Source organism: Oncorhynchus mykiss, chromosome 25 (genome assembly GCF_057628025.1).
Source record: "Oncorhynchus mykiss isolate SJ-2025 chromosome 25, ASM5762802v1, whole genome shotgun sequence".
NCBI classification, from domain to species: domain Eukaryota; kingdom Metazoa; phylum Chordata; class Actinopteri; order Salmoniformes; family Salmonidae; genus Oncorhynchus; species Oncorhynchus mykiss.
In genome coordinates this window covers 10,035,001-10,055,354 of record NC_143046.1, presented here as the reverse complement: position 1 = coordinate 10,055,354, position 20,354 = coordinate 10,035,001, and the positions used below count along the sequence as shown (strand labels likewise).

General features: G+C 44.0%; 1 protein-coding gene and 1 pseudogene across 4 annotated transcripts in view; both read left to right on the top strand.

The window, feature by feature from the left end:
• LOC110504536 (glucocorticoid receptor) overlaps positions 1 to 16,529 on the top strand; it is a 71,847-nt gene extending 55,318 nt beyond the window's left edge. For all 4 annotated transcript variants that reach the window (XM_036970518.2, XM_036970517.2, XM_090220056.1 and 1 more), the window contains exons 5-10: positions 389 to 505; positions 3,490 to 3,771; positions 3,869 to 4,013; positions 4,775 to 4,905; positions 5,443 to 5,600; positions 10,190 to 16,529. In XM_036970518.2, the coding sequence (XP_036826413.1) occupies positions 389 to 505; positions 3,490 to 3,771; positions 3,869 to 4,013; positions 4,775 to 4,905; positions 5,443 to 5,600; positions 10,190 to 10,342 (986 nt within the window). In that variant the 3' untranslated portion in view covers positions 10,343 to 16,529. The remainder of the gene's footprint in view (positions 1 to 388; positions 506 to 3,489; positions 3,772 to 3,868; positions 4,014 to 4,774; positions 4,906 to 5,442; positions 5,601 to 10,189) is intronic.
• A 315-nt stretch (positions 16,530 to 16,844) lies between these two features.
• Positions 16,845 to 19,673, top strand: LOC118945998 (putative fibroblast growth factor 1; annotated as a pseudogene).
• Positions 19,674 to 20,354: the final 681 nt, after the last annotated feature.

The following is a 20,354-nucleotide window of genomic DNA, read 5'->3' as shown; positions in this document are numbered from 1 at the left end:
TGTGACACCTTGTACTGTGGCAGCATGGAATGATGTTTGGTTTACGGTAGATACTGGCAAGGTAGGATGGCAAGGAGTGAGATGGTAAGACACCTTGTACTGTGGCGGCATGGAATGATGTTTGGTTTACGGTAGATATTGGCAAGGTAGGATGGCAAGGAGTGAGATGGTAGAACAACTGGTGCTACTGGTACTGTTGCACAGCTGGTGACATGGAATGATGTACGGTAGGCATATCATGAATGATACTCGTCTGTGCCTGTTCGAATGAAGACACTGCAGACATTTGATTTGCAAGTTGGAGGCTTGCTGATCCAGTGTGATGCAAGAAGAAAGAGGTAGGTTTATTCAATTGTTTTGTCATTCAAATTCTCTTCTTGTGTTTCAGGGCAACACAACTACCTGTGTGCTGGGAGGAAGGACTGCATCATCGATAAGATCAGAAGGAAGAACTGTCCAGCCTGCCGCTTCCGCAAGTGTCTCATGGCAGGGATGAACCTGGAAGGTACACTCTTTTACCTTGTTTTATTGTCTCATGGCAGGGATGAACCTGGAAGGTACACTCTTTTACCTTGTTTTATTGTCTCATGGCAGGGATGAACCTTGAAGGTACACTCTTTTACCTTGTTTTATTGTCTCATGGCAGGGATGAACCTGGAAGGTAAACTATTTTACCTTGTTTTATTGTCTCATGGCAGGGATGAACCTGGAAGGTAAACTATTTTACCTTGTTTTATTGTCTCATGGCAGGGATGAACCTGGAAGGTACACTCTTTTACCTTGTTTTATTGTCTCATGGCAGGGATGAACCTGGAAGGTACACTATTTTACCTTGTTTTATTGTCTCATGGCAGGGATGAACCTGGAAGGTACACTATTTTACCTTGTTTTATTGTCTCATGGCAGGGATGAACCTGGAAGGTACACTCTTTTACCTTGTTTTATTGTCTCATGGCAGGGATGAACCTGGAAGGTAAACTATTTTACCTTGTTTTATTGTCTCATGGCAGGGATGAACCTGGAAGGTACACTCTTTAACCTTGTTTTATTGTCTCATGGCAGGGATGAACCTGGAAGGTAAACTATTTTACCTTGTTTTATTGTCTCGTGGCAGGGATGAACCTGGAAGGTACACTCTTTTACCTTGTTTTATTGTCTCGTGGCAGGGATGAACCTGGAAGGTAAACTATTTTACCTTGTTTTATTGTCTCATGGCAGGGATGAACCTGGAAGGTAAACTATTTTACCTTGTTTTATTGTCTCATGGCAGGGATGAACCTGGAAGGTAAACTATTTTACCTTGTTTTATTGTCGCATGGCAGGGATGAACCTGGAAGGTACACTCTTTTACCTTGTTTTATTGTCTCATGGCAGGAGTGAACATGGAAGGTACACTATTTTACCTTGTTTTATTGTCTCATGGCAGGGATGAACCTGGAAGGTAAACTATTTTACCTTGTTTTATTGTCGCATGGCAGGGATGAACCTGGAAGGTAAACTATTTTACCTTGTTTTATTGTCTCATGGCAGGGATGAACCTGGAAGGTACACTATTTTACCTTGTTTTATTGTCTCATGGCAGGGATGAACCTGGAAGGTAAACTATTTTACCTTGTTTTATTGTCTCATGGCAGGGATGAACCTGGAAGGTAAACTATTTTACCTTGTTTTATTGTCTCATGGCAGGGATGAACCTGGAAGGTACACTCTTTTACCTTGTTTTATTGTCTCATGGCAGGGATGAACCTGGAAGGTAAACTATTTTACCTTGTTTTATTGTCTCATGGCAGGGATGAACCTGGAAGGTACACTCTTTAACCTTGTTTTATTTTACAGATTCTATATTTGATTTAATGTAAATTGGTGTACAGCTCCATCTATGACTACAAGCTACTACAACCTCAAGTACCAGATACAAGTAGATACAGTGCCTTCAGAAAGTATTCAGACCCCTTGACTTTTTCCATATTTTGTTACGTTACAGCCTTATTCTAAAATGGAATAAATATTATTTTTTTTCTCAGCAATCTACACACAATACCCCATAATGACATCACAATACCCCATAATGACATCACAATACCCCAAAATGACATCACAATACCCCATAATGACATCACAATACCCCATAATGACAAAGCATGAGGTCAAAGGAATTGTCCGTAGAGCTCCGAGACAGGATTGTGTCGAGGTACAGATCTGGGGAAGAGTACCAAAAACTTCCTGCAACATTGAAGGTCCCCAAGAACACAGTGGTCTCCATTTTTAAATGGAAGAAGTTTGGAACCACCAAGACTTATCCTAGAACTGGTCGCCCGGCCAAACTGAACAATCGAGGGAGAAGGGCCTTGGTCAGGGAGGTGACCAAGAACCCGATGGTCACTCTGACAGAGCTCTAGAGTTCCTCTGTGGAGATGGGAGAACCTTCTAGAAGGACAACTATCTCTGCAGCACTCCACCAATCAGGCCTTTATGGTAGAGTGGCCAGAAAGAAGCCACTCCTCATTAAAAGGCACATGACAGCCCGCTTGGAGTTTTCCAAAAGGAAAGACTCTCAGACCATTAAAAACAAGATTCTCTTGTCTGATGAAACCAAGATTGAACTCTTTGGCCTGAATGCCAAGTGTCATGTCTGGAGGAAATCTGGCACCATCCCTACGGTGAAGCTTGGTGGTTGCAGCATCATGCTGTGGGGATGTTTTTCAGCGGCAGTTACTGGGATACTAGTCAGGATTGAGGGAAAAGAGAGATCCTTGATGAAAACCTGCTCCAGAGCGCTCAGGACCTCAGACTGGGGTGAAGGTTCACCTTCCAACAGGTCAACGACCCTAAGCACACAGCCAAGACAAGTCTCTGAATGTCCCTGAGTGGCCCAGCCAGAGCCCGGACTTGAACCAGATGGAGCATCTGTGGAGAGACCTAAAAAATAACTGTGCAGCAAAGCTCCCCATCCAACCTGACAGAGCTTGAGAGGATTTGCAGAGAAGAATGAAAGAAGCTCCCCAAATACAGGTGTGCCAAGCTTGTATCGTCACACCCAAGACGATTCGAGGCTGTAATCGCTGCCAAAGGTGCTTCAACAAAGTACTGAGTAAAGGGATTAGTGTCCCGGTCCTTAAAAGTGGCAGCTTTAGCCTTTAGTGTGGATGTTGCCTGTAATCCATGGCTTCTGGTTGGGGTATGTACGCACGGTCACTGTGGGGACAATGGCATCGATGCACTTTATTAAAGGGAATGGGAACACTTTAGGAAGTTATGTAAATGTGATATTTCAGTAACAGAAATTCAGAAACTGTTTTTGCTTTGACATTATGGGGTATTGTGTGTAGATTAATGAGGGGGGGACACTATTTAATAATTTTTAGAAAAGGTCAAGGGGTCTGAATACTCTCCCAAGGTACTTACTGTATGTTAGTTTAACTGGTTTTTGATATCATAGTCACTCAATATACCTCCTCTCTCCCTCCCTTCCTCTCTCCTTCACTACAGCTCGTAAAACCAAGAAGCTGAACCGTTTAAAGGGGGTGCAGCAGCCCACCATGGCCGAGCTGACCCCCCGTCCGCTCCCAGAGGCCAGGTCGCTGGTCCCCAAGTCCATGCCCCAGCTCACCCCCACCATGCTGTCTCTACTAAAGGCCATCGAGCCAGACACCATCTACTCTGGCTACGACGGCACCCTGCCAGACACCTCCACACGCATCATGACCACCCTCAACAGGCTGGGGGGACGACAGGTGGTATCAGCCGTCAAGTGGGCCAAATCTTTGCCAGGTACTACTATTTCTAAGAGACATAGACAGCAGTACTACAGTATCATCAGGGAAATGGAACCTTTAGTCATTCAGTGTTCTGTTACCTTCCCCTGCAGGGTTCCGGAACCTTCACCTGGACGACCAGATGACTCTGCTGCAGTGTTCCTGGTTGTTCCTCATGTCCTTCGGCCTGGGCTGGAGGTCCTACCAACAGTGTGACGGGAACATGCTCTGCTTCGCTCCAGACCTCGTTATCAACCAGTATGTCTATTTATCTGTCGGCCTAAGTCTCTGTCTGTCTGCATGTCTCGTTCTCTCTCCTCATCAGGGACCTTATGAAGCTGCCCTACATGGCAGACCGGTGTGACATCATCACTAACATACCTGTCTCTCTCTCTCTCATCAGGGACCTTATGAAGCTGCCCTACATGGCAGACCGGTGTGACATCATCACTAACATACCTGTCTCTCTCTCCTCATCAGGGACCTTATGAAGCTGCCCTACATGGCAGACCAGTGTGACATCATCACTAACATACCTGTCTCTCTCTCTCATCAGGGACCGTATGAAGCTGCCCTACAGGGCAGACCAGTGTGACATCATCACTAACATACCTGTCTCTCTCTCTCATCAGGGACCGTATGAAGCTGCCCTACATGGCAGACCAGTGTGACATCATCACTAACATACCTGTCTCTCTCCTCATCAGGGACCTTATGAAGCTGCCCTACATGGCAGACCAGTGTGATATCATCACTAACATGCCTGTCTCTCCTCATCAGGGACCGTATGAAGCTGCCCTACATGGCAGACCAGTGTGACATCATCACTAACATACCTGTCTCTCTCTCTCTCTCTGTCCTCATCAGGGACCGTATGAAGCTGCCCTACATGGCAGACCAGTGTGACATCATCACTAACATACCTGTCTCTCTCTCCTCATCAGGGACCTTATGAAGCTGCCCTACATGGCAGACCAGTGTGACATCATCACTAACATGTCTCTCTCTCTCCTCATCAGGGACCGTATGAAGCTGCCCTACATGGCAGACCAGTGTGAACAGATGTTGAAGATCTCCAGTGAGTTTGTCAGACTGCAGGTGTCTCATGACGAGTATCTGTGTATGAAGGTTCTGCTGCTGCTCAGCACCGGTGAGTCTCAGCTCCACTTTTCCTTTGACCTGGCCCACTTGAGTCCGTAACAATATGACAACCTATTTCCTGATTGATGGCTGCGTGTTCCTGGGTTTTTACTGTTATGTTTTTAATGTTGATCCTGCCATTGGGATGTCAAAGAAGGAACGTTTCCTATTTCATCTTATTGTATTTTCACTTTACATTTTAAACATAACAGAGCATTCGGAAAGTATTCAGACACCTTATTCTAAAATTGATTTTTTATTTTTTTTTAATAAGTTTTGTCCTCATCGATCTACACACAATACCTCATAATGACAAAGCAAAAACTATTTCAGACGTTTTAGAACAAGGCTGTAACGTAACAAAATGTGGAAAAAGACAAAAGGGTCTGAATACTTTCCTCAGGCACTGTATAAGGAAGGGGAACTGCATAGGCATGACTTACTGGGCTATTTAACACATTTCCTGTTATGTTCATCTTTAGTGCCAAAGGCAAAAACACACACAGAGGTTGATGTATTATGTTGTCCCCTCCCCTCCCCGCACCAGTGCCAAAGGATGGTCTGAAAAGTCAGGCAGTGTTTGATGAGATCAGGATGTCCTACATCAAGGAGTTGGGGAAGGCCATCGTCAAGAGAGAGGAAAACTCCAGCCAGAACTGGCAACGCTTCTACCAGCTCACCAAGCTTCTTGACTCCATGCACGAGGTACACATTACAATTCTTCACGGGTCCAACAGACTCAAAATCCTGAGATAAGACCCGGGATCGGGGCCTAAATTCCGATTTTTCCCTTGGATATGAGTCGGGTCTGATTTAATTGCCACGCGTCTCAAATATGGGCATTTAAAATGTATTTACCGTCTTGACCCGTACTCTGTTAATTTAATCTTTGTCAGGTGATGAGAACGGTGCGGTCTTGTTATCTGTGTCAGCCAACTGCAACTCAAAATGTATAGCTTATTTCCAGCTGAAACCGGTTCTGGCTGCTCACCTGCTGAAGAGAGAGAGAGCGCGAGTGAAAGGAGCCCTGACTACTGTTGATTGTGAAGTTGCAGGTCTTTTATATTGAAGTAAAATGAAAGTTAGAGGACAAAAGAGGATAGTGAGAAGAAGCCGACGGGAGGGGACGTGGGGGGACGTGGGGGGACGTCCTCTGGGACAAGTTATAATATTGTAGTGGACAAAGATTAGAAAAGCGTTTGTACTGCCAAATGGACTGTGTGTAACTCGCTATTCAGGTTTGAGGTTAACTTTTATTTATTATAGTTTATTTTATCATTATTGTATATCATTTTTGATTTGTTGAGACATTTTCTTTGGCCAAATTAGGTTCCAACTGTAATGCTGTGTTTACCGCAATATAATACCATTCGTGGTCTTGAACGCACTGCACAACATGTAAATTCCTGTTGAACGCGGGAGAGCTCGTTTTGTTGTTTTTGGAACATTTTCAAAGTCTATTGAAAACGTTTGGTTAGTAGCTAGCTATCTTTGAGTTTGGATCCCACATCCGTTGCTGGGATCTCTACTATTTGTCCAGTGATCCTGCGGACCAGTGGTGTCTCTCTATCACATGTAAAGGATATTTTAAATGAACAAAAAATAGTTTTTACAAGCAGTCGTTACAACAACAAGAATATCACTTCAAGTGTTTTGTCCAAATACTGGTGGAGTCAACTAATAAAAGAATGGACCTGACCAGAGAGGTCCAGGACCTGAAGAACAGTTTGCTGTTCTCCCGGGGTCAGCTCGATGAGTTGAAACAGGAGATGACAGCAATCTGTAAGTCGTTGAGAGAGGACATCAGTTCTGAAACAATGACAGAGAAATCAGATTATCTCGAGGGACAAACAGGGCCGAATAACATGGTTGTGGACAGAATTGCTGGAAACCTGGACGGAGTCTGATGACAAAGTTAGGGAAATGATCTCGGAGAAACTGAAGATTGACGACAGGAAGATTTTAGGTGGAGAGCGCCTGGCCAATCATGGTCAAGAGGTTCAAGGACAAGGTAGCTGTTCTGGAAAGAGCCAAGAACTTGAGAGGAACGTACATCTTCTTCAACAAGCTCTATCCTGAAGCTGTCGTCAATCTTCAGTTTCTCCGAGATCATTTCCCTAACTTTGTCCTCAGACTCCGTCCAGGTTTCCAGCAATTCTGTCCACAACCATGTTATTCGGCCCTGTTTGTCCCTCGAGATAATCTGATTTCTCTGTCATTGTTAAGATCACCATGTGCAATGCCAAGCGTCGGCTGGAGAGGTGTAAAGCTCGCCGCCACTGGACTCTGGAGCAGTGGAAACACGTTCTCTGGAGTCATGAATCACGCTTCACTATCTGGCAATCCGATTGACAAATCTGTGTTTGGCAGATGCCAGGAGAACGCCCGCATGCATAGTGCCAACTGTAAAGTTTGGTGGAGACGGAATAATGATCTGGGGCTGTTTTCATGGTTCGGGCTAGGCCCATTAGTTCCAGTGAAATGGAATCTTAACGCAATGACATTCTATACGATTCTGTGCTTCCAACTTTGTGGTAAAAGTTTGGGGAAGGCCCTTTCCAGTTTCAGCATGACAATTCCCCCATGCACAAGGTGAGGTCCATACAGACATAGTTTGTTGAGATCGGTGTCAAAGAACTTGTATTTCAAGGCCTACCTTCAAACTCAGTACCTCTTTGCTTGACATAATGGGGAAATCAAAAGAAATCAGCCAACACTTAAAAAAAAATTGTAGACCTCCACAAGTCTGGTTCATCCTTGGGAGCAATTTCCAAACGCCTGAAGGTACCACGTTCATCGGTACAAACAATAGTACGCTAGTATAAACACCATGGGACCACCCAGCCGTCATACCGCTGAGGAAAGAGACGCGTTCTGTCTCCTAGAGATTAATTTACTTTGGTGTGAAAAGTGCAAATCAATCCCAGAACAACAGCAAAGGACCTTGTGAAGATGCTGGAGGAAACAGGTACAAAAGCATCTATATCCACAGTAAAACAAGTCCTATATCGACATAACCTGAAATGCCGCTCAGCGTGAAAGAAGCCACTGCTCCAAAACCGCCATAAAAAAGCCAGGCTACGGTTTGCAACTGCACACTGGAGGACAAAGATTAAAAAAATATATAACTGTTTGGCCATAATGACCATCGTTATGTTTGAAGGAAGAGGGGTAGGCTTGCAAGCCGAAGAACACCATCCCAACCGTAAAGCACGGGGTGGTAGCATCATGTTGTGGGGGTGTTTTGCTGAAGGAGGGACTGGTGCACTTCACAAAATAGATGGCATCATGAGGCAGGAAAATTATGTGGATATATTGAAGAAACATCCCAAGACATCAGTCAGGAAGTTAAAGCTTGGTCGCAAATGGACAATGACGCCAAGCATACTTCCAAAGTTGTGGCAAAATGGCTTATGGACAACAAAGTCAAGGTATTGGAGTGGCCATCACAAAGCCCTGACCATAATCCTATAGAAAATGTGTGGGCAGAACTGAAAAAGCTTCGTGCAAGCGAGGAGGCCTACAAACCTGACTCAGTTACACCAGCTCTGTCAGGAGGAATGGGCCAAAATTCACCCAACTTATTGTGGGAAGCTTGTGGAAGGCTCCCCAAAACGTTTGACCCAAGTTAATCAATTTAAAGGCAATGCTACCAAATACTAATTGAGTGCATGTGAACGTCTGACCCACTGGGAATGTGATGAAAGAAATAAAAGCTGAAATAAATAATTCTCGACTATTATTCTGACAATTCACATTCGTGGTCTGGAGCTCAATGCTGCCTCCTGGTGGTCTGGAGCTCAATGCTGCCTCCTGGTGGTCTGGAGCTCAATGCTGTCTCCTGGTGGTCTGGAGCTCAATGCTGTCTCCTGGTGGGCTGGAGCTCAGTGCTGACTCCTGGTGGTCTGGAGCTCAATGCTGTCTCCTGGTGGTCTGGAGCTCAATGCTGTCTCCTGGTGGTCTGGAGCTCAGTGCTGTCTCCTGGTGGTCTGGAGCTCAGTGCTGTCTCCTGGTGGTCTGGAGCTCAGTGCTGTCTCCTGGTGGTCTGGAGCTCAGTGCTGTCTCCTTGTGGTCTGGAGCTCAATGCTGTCTCCTGGTGGTCTGGAGCTCAATGCTGTCTCCTGGTGGTCTGGAGCTCAATGCTGCCCCCTGGTGGTGTAGTACAGGGGTTCCCAAACCTTTAGTATTCTACTATTACAACACACATGTGGCATACAGCTAGATATGGGATTCATTAATGAGTGGGTTAGGAACAATAATGATGACAACGTGCATATGTTGGGACAGGATGTGAACTTCTTAGGGGTCCTGCTAGCGGGACAACTTCCTGTGAAACTGGAGGGCGCGCAATTCAAATAAATAATCATACAAATTATGGATATTCAACATTTAGGTACATACAAGTGTCTTATATTGGTTGAAAGCTTAAATTATTGTTAGTCTAACTGCACTGTCCTATTTACAGTACCTATTACAGTGAAAACATGTCATGTGATTGTTTGAGGACGGCGCCTCACATCAAAATAATTTTCCGCCGGCACAGGTTTCATAAATTCACAAAATGCGATTAAATATTCACTTACTTTTTGAAAATCAAAGGGTCCCAGCTATAACATGTTTGTCGTTTTGTTGTCTTTATATCCCAAAAAGTCTGTTCAGTTGGCGCCATCGATTTGAGTAATCCACTCGTTCAACATGCAGAGAAAGGAATATGAAAATCTTCCCCTAAACTTTGTTTCAACAAATCAAAATAAATGTCTATTTACTCCTCAGATTCCCTAAAATGTCATCAAACTATAATATTTCTTATAGAAAGAAGTATGTTCAATAGGAAACCGATTTTAGGAGGTGTGTCTTGTCTTTATGGCGCGCCCAAACACACATTTCCAAGACTGTGTCCCTGTACTAAAACTGATATTTCTTATTCGTTTTGGAAGTTACAAGCCTTGAAACCTTGATCATAGACTGCTGACACCCTGTGGAAGCCATAGGAATTACAGCTAGAATTCAGTTTGCCCCTATACTTTCCATTGTAAGAGCATGGTCTCAACAAAACAAAACAAAATTATGTTTGGTTTTTCGTCTACATTATTTTAACATTTCTACAACTTCCAGAGTGTTTCCTTTCCAATGGTACCAATTATATGCATATTCTGGCTCCAGGGCCTGAGCTACAGGCAGTTTACTTTGGGCACGTCCCTAATTATGTGTTCTCCTGTCATTCATCTATCTATGTTTGTTTAAGAACATTTCTGTGACCAACAGACAGTAAATAAACATATATTTCCCTTTAGATGGTTGGTGGGCTGCTCAACTTCTGCTTCTACACGTTCGTCAACAAGTCTCTGTCGGTGGAGTTCCCAGAGATGTTAGCAGAGATCATCAGCAACCAGTTACCAAAATTCAAAGCCGGGAGCGTCAAGCCCCTCCTCTTCCACCAGAAATGACTGTGTGGTGCTTCCGCCACCAAGACACAATGCCTTAAAATCCCCTCACCTTTCCCCTGACAGAGGGAGACCGGGAAGAAGAGAGGACAGAAGAGGAGATGCTGTTTTGGGAGAAAGTATACAAAGTACAAGGGTTTGGGGATTTGGGGATGAAACATGGAGGAGGAAGGAGAGATTTGTCAAGAGGCAGACGACGAGAGGGAAAGAGCACAGAGGTTTTTTGTTTCGTTTAACATCTATGATCCAGTATGCAGTATAACAGTAGAAATAAATGTCTTAAGTTTAAAGATAATCAAGGATTGAAATAAACTAACCATGTTTTCTCAGGTGTATCACCCTCAGAATTGAACAATATCTAGATTAAACAAGTATCTATGTACAGATTATTAAGATGCTATTTTTTACAGCCACAGTTTATACAGTTTATGATACAGGTCATTTCTTACCTCAGCAAAGGTAAACACTATAACTCTTGTGATGTTTTCCCACAGGTTTAGCTACTGGGTATTCCTCTACCTACTGTTGTAACAGAGTTGATTATCAAGTCACATGACATAAAACATCTCGTTTTGTTTCGTAAACCGTCTTTACAAAAGCATGTTTGCATAGCTTTTTTTTTTAAGTCAGGCATAACATTATGAAATTGTTGTTATTTTTGTAATGTAAGCGTACAGTACACAATTCACAGAACTATCTTTGTCTACGTTTAGGCTACACGCTGGCTGCCAGGTTTACACACACACACACACACCGTCGATCAGAAAAAAGGGAGAGAAAAAAATATGTGCCTTTTTTAGCTTGACGTCTGATTTTAGCCGTTCCCTGACTGTCTGAGGATGTTCTTCTTTCACCATCACGGTTGACCCCCGGTGTATGTGATTGTTCTCTTCCTATTACATGCAGTTTCAGTCAGTTTTCCTTTTTAAAATGGCTGCCGTGTTTGTCTGTTGCCATTGCAGCTCGGTTATGTGTGTGAGATCAATCGATCTAATAATACTCCCAATCTACATACAGTATTCCCTTCCTGATCTCTTGTTCACGTCTCTATTTTAAATACTATTTTAGCACTATGCCCCCCCCCCCCCCCCCCCCCCCCCGCCTCTACTAAACTGAGAGAATGTGAAAGTAAGTAGTAGAAAAGATGTCTTTAACTCTATTGGATGTTTGTAAAAGGAAGCTATTAATTGTCACCATTGAACATGTTATTTTTGTCAGCAAAATATAACTGGGTATTTAACTAGGCAAGTCAGTTAAGAACAAATTCTTATTTACAATGATGGCCTACTGGGGAACGCACAACAGATTTTTACCTTGTCAGCTCGGGGATTCGATCCAGCAACCTTTTTGGTTACTGGCCCAACGCTCTAACCACTGCCGGCAGTCAGTGAACCTCTTCCTGTTGCTTTTGTTTTAACTGTTGTTTTGCTAGTCGTTTTTTTGCCCATTGTCATTGTTGGAATGTGTCGGAGAGAGAGAGAGATGCGTCAGCCAATCAAAAATAGATAGTTTGAGAACGCATCAGCGGCCCAAAAAACCAGGCTGGTTGCTATGGTTTCCCTAACCGTAATATTTGTATGGCAGTTCTTGAATTTAGTTGTACAGTAGTTCTTGGTCACTTTAGGAAAGGCTTCAGTGTTTGACCCTCAATACTCTATATGCTGCTTTCTGTATGAACACAGGTGTGTTTGAATAGATAGTAGAGTGGTATGTCAATGAAACATGGGTAACTTGTCACTATTGATCCCTAAAGAGTCACTTATATTCTGGCAACAGTGACATGTCACTGACATATCAGACAATTTGACCATTTTACGAGACAAACCAGTGATAGACAGGGTGTTCCGGAGAACTGCCACTGATGGACCGTGGTCTAGGACAACCTCTTACCCACCTAGGCACCTTGCTTACGTCTTAGCTCTTTGTGTGTTTGACTAAAAACAATTTTCCAGTAAAGCACTTAGTACTAACATCCTTCTCTGTCATCTTGTGTTTTGCACTCAAACTGTGTGTCGTCCCAAATGACACCCTTGTTCCCTTTGTAGTGTGTTACTTATGACCAGAGGAGGGCTCTGGTCCAAAGTAGTGCACGAAATAGGGAATAAGGTGCCATTTGGGATGTAACTTAGTTGTTGGAGGGCATAGCTTAGTTGATGGAGGGCATAGCTTAGTTGATGGAGGGCATAGCTTAGTTGATGGAGGGCATAGCTTAGTTGATGGAGGGCATAGCTTAGTTGATGGAGGGCATAGCTTAGTTGTTGGAGGGCATAGCTTAGTTGATGGAGGGCATAGCTTAGTTGATGGAGGGCATAGCTTAGTTGATGGAGGGCATAGCTTAGTTGATGGAGGGCATAGCTTAGTTGATGGAGGGCATAGCTTAGTTGATGGAGGGCATAGCTTAGTTGATGGAGGGCATAGCTTAGTTGATGGAGGGCATAGCTTAGTTGATGGAGGGCATAGCTTAGTTGATGGAGGGCATAGCTTAGTTGATGGAGGGCATAGCTTAGTTGATGGAGGGCATAGCTTAGTTGATGGAGGGCATAGCTTAGTTGATGGAGGGCATGTCCTCTGGGACTTTCAGTGCCAAACTTTTTTTTCAGGTTTGGAAAACAGTCCTCGTTTTAACAGTTGTCAGTGTTTATTTCAGAAAAAGATGAGGGAGAGAAAAAAAAACCTACTTAAAGCACTTATGTCCACCGTGGATTGAGTGGATTATTAGAGAAACTAAAAAGGTGAACTATTGACCTTTTTTAGTGTTTTCATCCCCACTAGAGATTCCCTAGCATAAATATAGATAGCAGGTTGACCCTTTAAGTCTAACAAACCCTTTCTATACACATGTACTTAGGTAGTTTAATGAGTCCAACATGAATTTGTAATATTTTATGATTTTGTCATCATGTTGTCACCAAAAACATTTTCCTGCTTTGTCATTCATGTTTTGCTTCTGTGCAGATTTTTTTGTTCTTTCTCCCGTGAAACACAAACCAACCCAGGTATCAAAATGAATGTGAATCTCTGTACTAGGTCAGGCGGGGATGACTTAGGTCCTGGAGGGAGGGCATAGTGTCTGCTGGTCCTGGAGGGAGGGAGGGCATAGTGTCTGCTGGTCCTGGAGGGAGGGCATAGTGTCTGCTGGTCCTGGAGGGAGGGCATAGTGTCTGCTGGTCCTGGAGGTAGGGCATAGTGTCTGCTGGTCCTGGAGGGAGGGAGGGCATAGTGTCTGCTGGTCCTGGAGGGAGGGAGGGCATAGTGTCTGCTGGTCCTGGAGGGAGAGAGGGCATAGTGTCTGCTGGTCCTGGAGGGAGGGAGGGCATAGTGTCTGCTGGTCCTGGAGGGAGGGCATAGTGTCTGCTGGTCCTGGAGGTAGGGCATAGTGTCTGCTGGTCCTGGAGGGAGGGAGGGCATAGTGTCTGCTGGTCCTGGAGGGAGGGAGGGCATAGTGTCTGCTGGTCCTGGAGGGAGAGAGGGCATAGTGTCTGCTGGTCCTGGAGGGAGGGAGGGCATAGTGTCTGCTGGTCCTGGAGGGAGGGAGGGCATAGTGTCTGCTGGTCCTGGAGGGAGGGAGGGCATAGTGTCTGCTGGTCCTGGAGGGAGGGCATAGTGTCTTCTGGTCCTGGAGGGAGGGCATAGTGTCTTCTGGTCCTGGAGGGAGGGCATAGTGTCTGCTGGTCCTGGAGGGAGGGCATAGTGTCTGCTGGTCCTGGAGGGAGGGCATAGTGTCTGCTGGTCCTGGAGGGAGGGCATAGTGTCTGCTGGTCCTGGAGGGAGGGAGGGCATAGTGTCTGCTGGTCCTGGAGGTAGGGCATAGTGTCTGCTGGTCCTGGAGGGAGGGAGGGCATAGTGTCTGCTGGTCCTGGAGGGAGGGAGGGCATAGTGTCTGCTGGTCCTGGAGGGAGAGAGGGCATAGTGTCTGCTGGTCCTGGAGGGAGGGAGGGCATAGTGTCTGCTGGTCCTGGAGGGAGGGCATAGTGTCTGCTGGTCCTGGAGGTAGGGCATAGTGTCTGCTGGTCCTGGAGGGAGGGAGGGCATAGTGTCTGCTGGTCCTGGAGGGAGGGAGGGCATAGTGTCTGCTGGTCCTGGAGGGAGAGAGGGCATAGTGTCTGCTGGTCCTGGAGGGAGGGAGGGCATAGTGTCTGCTGGTCCTGGAGGGAGGGAGGGCATAGTGTCTGCTGGTCCTGGAGGGAGGGAGGGCATAGTGTCTGCTGGTCCTGGAGGGAGGGCATAGTGTCTTCTGGTCCTGGAGGGAGGGCATAGTGTCTTCTGGTCCTGGAGGGAGGGCATAGTGTCTGCTGGTCCTGGAGGGAGGGCATAGTGTCTGCTGGTCCTGGAGGGAGGGCATAGTGTCTGCTGGTCCTGGAGGGAGGGCATAGTGTCTGCTGGTCCTGGAGGGAGGGAGGGCATAGTGTCTGCTGGTCCTGGAGGGAGGGCATAGTGTCTTCTGGTTACTTGTCCTAACTCCTGGCACGTATTTAATCCATTACTTTTACTAGTTGCTCTGAGAGGGCAACATACCTGGTTAAATTCAGTCACTGGTTTAAAGGAAGACCAGGAGGCATTCTAAAAATGTATGGTGATGCCGCACATTGAAGGGGAATTTGAGAGAATTGTTAACCCGAAACCTGAAGCGATTTTGAATAGTTGGGGTGTGTTCCAACTTCTCACCGAACTGGCATTAAAAATACAATGCTAGTTATTTGTTTGCCGTCATTGGTCTATTTACGCGTTGGAAAAATGACTATTTTATTATTTTCATACACTATGCCAACATCTAATAAAAAGCTATACATTAGTGATTCTTAAGAACAACTATACCATACTCAGGTTGTTGTCATTGGTTAAAAATGTATGTGGTCATCTATGTTGATGGAACCATTTTAAAACCAAAAACATTCAGTTTTGATTCCCAACATTGTGTGTTTTTTGTGACATTCATTAATTAACAGTCAGGTTAAATAAAAGCTCACCTGGCCATTCAGGTAAGTTAGTTTCATACTGGACATGCCAAAGTCATTTGATGTTCTCACTACTTGGTTAGCCGTTGTTAGCTTCCCAATCTATCCTAAAGGAAAATATTTTATTTTCTTTCAATGGTGGTACAAACATAGTTGAGCAAAACCAGCAAACTAGTTCTCCCGATCTAAACAGCTTCTGGATTACTTTCACATTCAGTGTGGCTACAAGTTGTTCTCTGCTGTTGCCTTTCATATAACAAGTATGAAACCACAAACTACTCACCTCTCCTTATCCAAAAAATGTATTGGTCTCTGTGAAATTGTATCATACAGTACATTTTTTGACAAGGACATCTGAAAATATGCAATACAAATTACAAATACATGACTTACTTGTTGCTCTAAACAAGAGAATATGGACGTGTACTATGTAATTTCTTTTTTTTTCCTTTTACAATATAAGCTATTTTAGACAGAAAATGTTCACTTTAGTGAACTATTCTCTGTATTTCTCTGCAGGACAGATTTTCAGGAAACCTTTCAATAGTGTCAATATATACCATTTATTTAGACAACACAGTTCCAGTATATTACATTTTTCTATCAGGTGGCCAAAGCAAAGTTCAGCATATTTTCCTGTTGTTTTAGTGGCGTACAGGGCTTTTCTGTTTCATAACACATTTTATATATATTTTCTTTTTTTTGTATTGCTTTGGTCAAATGTTGTGTACTAATATTATGAAGATAGTAGTCAGTCAAAAAGTTCACAAATCAACCAGTTTGAACCTAACAATTTCCTCTGCCCCAAAATATTGTTTAGAATTTCTATTTTGTATAAAACAAATGCAGCCGTGAACTTCTGAAGCGTATTATCAAGGGCAGAACGATGATTATTCACTGGTATATGCTGTTCTCCGAAGCTTCTTTGTTTTGCTTGTACACAATTATGTACATATAATCCAAAGTAAAGCAAAAACTATTTGTTGTATTTCTCCCACAAATAATAATAGTTTTCTATATCCTGTGTATTATTGCTAATCTGTAGTAGGTCATGTCGATGTTTTTCCTTCCACTAAATGTTGGAACTACGTCGTTGTTTTTGTGTGGTATCTTTTTAAAAACGAGAAATGATATACAGATTGATCATGATGTTTACCTTCTTGTACTTTTAATGACCACGTGATAATTCAGCAATGGTTCATTCAATAAAAGGGGCTTTTCCATTCTGACGCTTATTGATTTGATTTGTAACCTTTTGTATGGCTAAGGACTTGATTAAGTTATTTCCTTGGCTAGCTGCCAGGGGACCTATTCTAGGTGATGGACATTTTATTGTATTTGACACCAACCTCAGTCTAATAATCAGTCTAATATTGCTACGGTTAGTCTCTTGGTATCAGCATCTCTATGATGACAATACCTGGTGCCCCAAAGCCAGTTATAAAAGTGATTTTTCTTTCTTATTGAGGCCCTTTAGCCTGATCCCAGATGTGTTTGTACTGTATGGCCGACTCCTATGGTTGTTGGCATACCAAAAATGTTATGGCAAGATGCCACAAACAGATGTTGGACCGGGCTCCAAGGCAGTAGCTCCTATGCCAGATTCCAGATGTTGGACCAGGCTCCAAGGCTGTAGCTCCTATGCCAGATTCCATATGTTGAACCAGGCTCCAAGGCTGTAGCTCCTATGCCAGATTCCAGATATTAGACCAGGCTCCAAGGCAGTAGCTCCTATGTCAGATTCCATATGTTGAACCAGGCTCCAAGGCTGTAGCTCCTATGCCAGATTCCAGATGTTGGACCAGGCTCCAAGGCTGTAGCTCCTATGCCAGATTCCATATGTTGAACCAGGCTCCAAGGCTGTAGCTCCTATGCCAGATTCCAGATATTAGACCAGGCTCCAAGGCAGTAGCTCCTATGTCAGATTCCATATGTTGAACCAGGCTCCAAGGCTGTAGCTCCTATGCCAGATTCCAGATATTGGACCGGGCTCCAAGGCTGTAGCACCTATGCCAGATTCCAGATATTGGACCAGGCTCCAAGGCTGTAGCTCCTATGCCAGATTCCAGTTATTGGACCGGGCTCTGACATTCAGAAGTAATCTGCTCTACAATAATAAAACTGACCCTATACTGCATGAATGGCGAACATCATCTGAAGATTCACCCGGATGGGACGGTGGGAGGCAAGAGGGACGAGAATGACATTCACAGCAAGACCAGAAATAGTAGAATATTTCAGTGGATTTTGTGTTCTCAAATGAAAACAGAATACTATGTCAAGAATACAAAACTCTTGTCATTAATTTGGTTATTTTGTTTATTCAATTGTTCAGCCAATCAAGAAGTTTAATATTTATCTTCAAAATTTGCTTTATATTCAACAGTAATACATTATGTTGATGCATGCGTTAATGTTCACAATCGACTTAACATAATTGACATTAAGGCTCATATTGTTTAACTTCATTAAAGATAAATCCTCAGTCTCCCACACTAATAATGACCCATAATTATGTTATGGCTCAATAATAAGAGCAATGTGGGTGTGAATTACATGATAGGAATATGTGGGATCTATTTACACTACAACAACACAGCTGGTTATGTGCTTAGGAAGTAGTGTTGCATATCTACAGACAATGTTACTAGTAAATATGCTACTGTTGTTAAAAGCTCCCATTTGCAAAACATCTACCATTCATACTGAGGCTATATAGATGAGCCTTTTCTTTGAATGTTGCATAATGCCATGATAACCAAACAAAAGGTAGCTAACCCCCAAGGTTTCAAATTGTAACTAACTTCCACATGCTGTCTACATCACTGTTTATTTTAGTCTGTCCTCTACTTCTCTCAGGTTTGCCATTCCAGTTTGTGTCTTTGTTATCATGTGGAAGTTTATTTGTAAGGATGGTTGGAATGCTTCTGTTGAACTTATTTTGTTAGTTGTGCGTGAGTGTGGGGGGGTGTTGGTATGACCATGTCCTCGGTATGACCATGTCCTCGTGGTGTCGGTATGACCATGTCCTCGTTGTGTCGGTATGACCATGGTGTCGGTATGACCATGTCCACGTGGTGTCGGTATGACCATGTCCTCGTGGAGTCGGTATGACCATGTCCTCGTGGAGTCGGTATGACCATGTCCTCGTGGTGTCGGTATGACCATGTCCTCGGGAATGACCATGTCCTCGTGGTGACCCCTTCACCCTCCCCAACTATCTCCCCGAGACACAAAGGTCACAGAAACAGGGCTGTTTTAACATTGATGTCAACACATTAATTTAGGATCGTGACAGGAGACATTTACAATTATTATCATCATCATTCAAATAATTATTTTGGATCACTCAAACATTTTAATACTATCTTACCAATCTGTTTTGGACCAATCTGTTTTGGACCTTGACCAACCCCAGTACCTTACCAATCAGTTTTGGACTACCTAGAGCCCTTGACCAACCCCAGTACCTTACCAATCAGTTTTGGACTACCTAGAGCCCTTGACCAACCCCAGTACCTTACCAATCAGTTTTGGACTACCTAGAGCCCTTGACCAACCCCAGAACCTTACCAATCAGTTTTGGACTACCTAGAGCCCTTGACCAACCCCAGAACCTTACCAATCAGTTTTGGACTACCTAGAGCCCTTGACCAACCCCAGAACCTTACCAATCAGTTTTGGACTACCTAGAGCCCTTGACCAACCCCAGAACCTTACCAATCTGTTTTGGACTACCTAGAGCCCTTGACCAACCCCAGAACCTTACCAATCTGTTTTGGACTACCTAGAGCCCTTGACCAACCCCAGAACCTTACCAATCAGTTTTGGACTACCTAGAGCCCTTGACCAACCCCAGAACCTTACCAATCAGTTTTGGACTACCTAGAGCCCTTGACCAACCCCAGAACCTTACCAATCAGTTTTGGACTACCTAGAGCCCTTGACCAACCCCAGAACCTTACCAATCTGTTTTGGACTACCTAGAGCCCTTGACCAACCCCAGAACCTTACCAATCAGTCTTAGACTACCTAGAGCCCTTGACCAACCCCAGAAACTTACCAATCAGTTTTGGACTACCTAGAGCCCTTGACCAACCCCAGAACCTTACCAATCAGTTTTACTACATCGTCTTTGACCAACCCCACGGAATCTAATCAACGATCAGCATATGTTTGTGATGACTGTGTTTCTGTCTCTCCCATGTAGTCGATAGTAACTGATCCGTGTTATTTCCTGGAGAAGATGGAGGTGAACCACTACAACACCTACCAGGAGTGGAGTTGGTACGTTGGGACTGAAGAAGAAAGGGAAAGCCAAACTAGACTCCAGAACCCACATAGGGCAGAAGGCCATCTTCTTGTCACGACGACTATAGGGCACAGGGGAGTGAAGGTTGTAAGTCCAGGGGTGTGTCAAATGTAGTGCACTATATTGGGCATAGGTTTCCATTTTAGACACATCGATTCCAAAGGGCTCATTGGGAAATTGCAGACAGGCTCAACAAACAGTATTAGCATGAAGCTTGAGTTTCAGGTTATGACAGCAGTTTACCAATGTCTCCACTGACCTGTTATCGATGCTATAAACTGTTGTATGGTGGACAGCTGCCTGGTAGAATCATGCTAAAACTTGACCAAATGAAGCATTCCACTCCACACTACAACGAGACTCTAAGCCGCTAGCTATACGTCTAGAATGTGTACCTCTACTGATGTGACTATAGACATCTAGAATGTGTACCTCTACTGATGTGACTATAGACATCTAGAATGTGTACCTCTACTGATGTGACTATAGACATCTAGAATGTGTACCTCTACTGATGTGACTATAGACATCTAGAATGTATACCTCTACTGATGTGATGTGACTATAGACATCTAGAATGTATACCTCTACTGATGTGATGTGACTATAGACATCTAGAATGTGTACCTCTACTGATGTGACTATAGACATCTAGAATGTGTACCTCTACTGATGTGACTATAGACATCTAGAATGTATACCTCTACTGATGTGATGTGACTATAGACATCTAGAATGTATACCTCTA